The sequence below is a fragment of the Rutidosis leptorrhynchoides genome, chromosome 1, assembly GCF_046630445.1.
Source record: "Rutidosis leptorrhynchoides isolate AG116_Rl617_1_P2 chromosome 1, CSIRO_AGI_Rlap_v1, whole genome shotgun sequence".
Lineage (NCBI taxonomy): Eukaryota > Viridiplantae > Streptophyta > Magnoliopsida > Asterales > Asteraceae > Rutidosis > Rutidosis leptorrhynchoides.
In genome coordinates this window covers 640,928,430-640,933,315 of record NC_092333.1, presented here as the reverse complement: position 1 = coordinate 640,933,315, position 4,886 = coordinate 640,928,430, and the positions used below count along the sequence as shown (strand labels likewise).

At 40.3% G+C, this 4,886-nt stretch overlaps 2 protein-coding genes across 2 annotated transcripts; both read right to left on the bottom strand.

The window, feature by feature from the left end:
• Positions 1 to 404: 404 nt before the first annotated feature.
• On the bottom strand, positions 405 to 3,039 carry LOC139849333 (uncharacterized). Its single transcript, XM_071838996.1, has 6 exons — positions 2,788 to 3,039; positions 2,528 to 2,680; positions 2,151 to 2,276; positions 1,663 to 1,977; positions 1,230 to 1,511; positions 405 to 887 (listed from the first exon to the last, which is right to left on the bottom strand). The coding sequence occupies exons 1-6, from the start codon at positions 3,037 to 3,039 to the stop codon at positions 405 to 407; spliced, it is 1,611 nt and encodes a 536-aa protein (XP_071695097.1).
• On the bottom strand, positions 2,907 to 3,968 carry LOC139885703 (uncharacterized). The gene is made up of 3 exons (XM_071869458.1): positions 3,681 to 3,968; positions 3,463 to 3,609; positions 2,907 to 3,157 (listed from the first exon to the last, which is right to left on the bottom strand). Exons 1-3 carry the CDS (start codon positions 3,963 to 3,965, stop codon positions 3,059 to 3,061), a joined length of 531 nt encoding a protein of 176 aa, XP_071725559.1. The 5' UTR covers positions 3,966 to 3,968; the 3' UTR covers positions 2,907 to 3,058.
• Positions 3,969 to 4,886: the final 918 nt, after the last annotated feature.

Genomic DNA, 4,886 nt, shown 5'->3' with positions numbered 1-4,886 from the left:
TTTTTATGTATTGTTGGATTTCGTTTATTGTAATGTATTACTGTATTCTAGGTACCTACTGTGTTATTTTATGTAATTTGTTTAACAGGACAGGACACGCAAGGACGCAAATCATTATTTGCGTACGCAAGGCTAAGCTTGCGTACGCAAGATGTTTCTTGCGTACGCAAGATGTTGCTTGCGTACGCAAGATAGACAAAAATCTGCACACGCAAGGACGCAAAATTTGCTTGCGTACAAAAGACGGTCAAAAATATACACACGCAAGGACGCAAAGCTATGCTTGCATACGCAAGCATAGCCTTGCGTCCTTGCGTGTAAAGTCAAATAAAACTGTTGCAAATACAATTTGCCTATTTACACAAAATTTACATACAGGCCAGCAACCTACTAGCTACAATGTATCAATCAACCTGAATATCTGATGGTGGAGTTGGTGGCGGCGGTTCTTGTGTATCAAAACGGGCACGGAAGAACGTCCTTGCCATTCTGTTTCTATACTGCTCTGCTGCCTTTTTAGGATCTCCAAGGTTGTCAACCTCCTCCCTTCCATAAATAATCCTCTCCATGTGTATGCACACCCAAACCTCACAATCACCCTGACCACCAGTCTGCATTGGCACAATGGGACCAGGCTCAATCATCAACTCCACACTCTCTTTATTTTCATAGTATCCGACAATTTGGGAGTCTTGCATCTTGTTAAAATAGTCAATCGCCTTCAAGTACACTGGCAAGTTGTCACCCAAAATCTTGAAAACTGCGTCAAGTTTTTGTGAACTGACACATCCGGGTAAACTGTCGTACACAAAAACCTTCATTTCTTCTAACTTCAACTGAAGCAGCAGGAAATGTTCTTCGTCATAAAAATGTACTGGGATCAAGACCTGTAACAGACAGACAGACAGGATAAAACAAAACAACAGACGCAAGGACGCAAGATAATCCTTGCGAAGGTCCAAAAATATATGCAAGGTCGCAAGGTTAACCTTGCGACCGGGAGACGCAAGGACGCAAGGGGAAATATGCGTCCGGTAACAATGACGTAAGGACGCAAGATAAACCTTGCGAAAACCTAAAACAAATGCAAGGTCGCAAGATTATCCTTGCGACTATTAGACGCAAGGACGCAAGGAGAAACTTGCGTCCAGTAACAAAGACACAAGGACGTAAAACTGTCCTTGCGTCTGTTCCAGAAACACAAATGCTGTATATATACTAGTGTTTACCTGATCACAGTCAGCCCAAGATGGATATAGGTCAACACTTCCGTCTCCAAGTCCAATTAAATACATGTAATCTGGAGGATTATGGCCAATAATTCCCTCTCCATCTGTTGTAGATTCTTCCTGTGTGCCCACCTCCTTCTGAATATTGTTAAAATAAGTGTTGAACCTCTCAAACATGTTCAGGAATCCCAGTGGCATAATAGTCCATCGAGAACTTGCTTTAAGCACCTCAGCTGGAAACTGAGGAGTGGCATAAACTTGACTGGCTCGGGGGAGAAATCTCTGACGATATCTCAAAAGAAATGTAGCCCAGCCGTCAATGTGTTATAAATATAACAAGTTAATATACAGTGTGACCTTAGTATAAAATAAATTGTATAAAAATATATAAAATTAACAAAAGAATAACAAACTTACAAACTTACAAACTTACCAAGTTATCCAAATAACCAGAATGTCTTAATCCCAGTAATCGAAGCCAAAAGTCTTGATTTATAAAAATGAATTGTTCATTTTGAAAGATGAACATGCAACGCGTCTCTTGCTTGCTCTCAATCACTGTCTTTGGATCTTTTGCTGGGCCTGCATGCTTTCTACCATCTCTCCAGGCATTAGGTGGCGGTGGTTGGAGAGTTCCTTGATCATTTATAAACCTGTCAATCATCCCCCAAATTTCTTCCTCAGTAGCCCAGTCTTGTTCCTTTCTTTTTCTTTTATTCACTTTAACAGGCTGCTTATCAACACTTACCTACAATAATTCAACAAATAAGGTTAATTTAAATTAATACAAACAGACGCAAGGACGCAAACAATCTCTTGCGTGTGTGGAACCATCGAGACGCAAGGACGCAAGAACAGACTTGCGCCTATAGGAAAGCAGACGCAAGGACACAAATGTTTGCTTGCGATAGAAAAACTCACCTCTGCTGCTGCATCTGTGTCCATGGGTACCACATCCTGATTAATTTGTTGTTGTCCTTGATCTTCTTCAGTCCCTAACCGTACAACATTCATGCTTTCCACTTTGTCAACCAAATCTTTTGACAACTAAGTAAAAAACAAATGATAATTTAGTAAACAGATATCCGCAAGGACGCAAACTCAACCTTGCGACAAGCCGACGCAAGGACGCAAGAATATCCTTGCGTGCCTACTCGCCAGGATGCAAGAACACCCTTGCGACACGCAAGGACGCAAGGTATGTCTTGCGTCTGAAACAGTCACAGAAAAGACCATTATTTAGCCATTGTTTACTGCAATAATTTAACATACAACCTTTTAAATTTGCTGAAATGTACCTTCTCAATGGGTTTTCTGTACCCAGGTGTTGTGAATGGGGACCTTAATATACTAGTTGGCTTTCTTTCTCTGATTCCACGTCGAATGTGCATTGGAGAAGGCCTTTCAATCTCATTATCAGACAAAGATCGATTGAAAGACGTATCATCATCCTAAACACAATAAAGAAGATAGATAGATAATAAATCAATGGGATAAATCAATATCAATATTCAATTAATACCAAAAATAATAAATAAATCAATTCAATTCAATCTACCTGATATTGTTGTTGTTGCGATAAAAGTTTTTCGTGTTGCATAACAAGTTGTTTGCAATCAATTAACTCTTTCTCTTGTTTGTCCATCCGCTTTGTCAACAACTCTAACATACGATGTAAATTGTGTTCATCGTGAGGGGCCCTCTGTATGAACATCTTCTGTTGAATGCACACGGGGTGTCTGTTGGGACCCATCAACAACTGGATCAACTGGATCAACTTCATCTTCCTGCACCTCATCCTCAATCTCATCTTCTGGTACCTTTCCTCCTCAAAAGTACACGTCACTCTGAATCCACCATTGACAACTCTTTTCTGTTTCAGTTGGCTGCAGACCACGTAAAGGTCTCTTTTTCTTGGGACACTCATCCTACAATTAATTATTTAATTATCAAATAAGAATATTAGCAGAAACGAATACGCAAAGACGCAAAGAAAAGCTTGCGTCTCTGTACGCAAGGTCGAGAACAGCTCTTGCGACCACACGCAAGGACGCAAGCTCCACCTCTTGCGTCCACGCGCAATGACGCAAGAATCACCTTACGTCCACTTAAAAAAACACACGCAGGGACGCAAGGCATGCCTTGCGCCCATTCCAGAACCTGTCTGTAACCAGATAACAGATAAACTATGCAACAATTTAGGATAGGCTAACATTTTTAAAATGTAACTAACCTGAATATCTAGGAGTTTAAGGTATTCAGACATTCCAAATGACTCGGCAGATGAACGCTTCCAAAAAAGAGCCCTCGGTACTCCATTCTTGTCAGTCTTTTTTGCAAACGGTTTAATGGTACGACGGTAAGACTCGAGAATCCAAATCTGCAAATAAAAAAACAATTTATGTTACATCTTAAATATTAACATTAAACAATAAATATTCAACCATTTACCTTGAATGCCCACATAAATCCCGCCAAAGTGTACGCCTTTCCACTCTCTAATTGGCTTTCACGAATAACAAACCCTTCACTAACCGCTTCGTAAGTTGGCTCCCAAATACGAGACCCCCAAGGGTACTGATTAACACGCGATAACTCTTCGACTAGCCATAAAAACTTTTTATTCACAACATGGATCCCTTGTATACCCATAAAACCTCTCTCTACAATCAAGATAATTGCTAATCGCACCACATCATCGTCACTAATACGGCTGTGATCAGATTTTAAAAGCATCTTTTCAACATCACTAATCAAAACATTTGAGAATCTTTAAAACCCTTAAATAAACGTCGTCTAATAGGTGCGGTCTGGACGTCATAATTCTTCGGGATGTAATGTGCCATGTCCGTCCGGCTACTAAACAAAAAACCCGTAACAAGACAAAATTCACGGCGACCAAATCTAATCGAAAAATTGTTCTGGAAATGAAACCATATATCCTCATGCTCATCGGGGTACTTAACATTATCTAGTCTATCCGGCCGCACACTCTTCCGTTGGAGCATGCAATGTACAAGCCCGGGATCATTACCAAAGTATTCTAGATCTAACCATGGACCGAAACACGTTTCTTTAAACTTTTTAATTTGATTCTCAGTCATGACCTTCTTCACATCCCCTATAACGCTCAACTTATTCTTCATCGTTAACTTTCCTTCCACAAATCCCTGCATAAGTAACAATAAAATCAGCAGAAAGTAACAGGACGCAAGAACGCAAGATAAAACTTGCGTCCGTTTAATTGACAATCGCAAGGACGCAAAGACAATCTTCCGGGAACACGCAAGGACGCAAAGATAACCTTGCGTCCACTAGCTTTGGGTACGCAAGCACGCAAACTAGGTCTTGCGTCCGGTCAATTTCCATAATTTTACGAGCAGTTAATGTATGTTTCACTCGAACATATAACCCAAAATATAGTTGCATGTCATAAAACAACGGTTGTACTTCGTTAAACACAAATACACCTCGAATAGACATTTCATCGAGCAGTTGGTGTGCACATTTATACAATTCGCATCGAAGCCAAAATAAACAGATAACACACACATAAACAGCAAAGTAATCACTAACCTGGGTGCTCGCCATCGTTGCAAGGTTGATTCCTTGATTATTTGCTTGATTACTTCGTGAAAACCCGATTTCTTTTGCGTG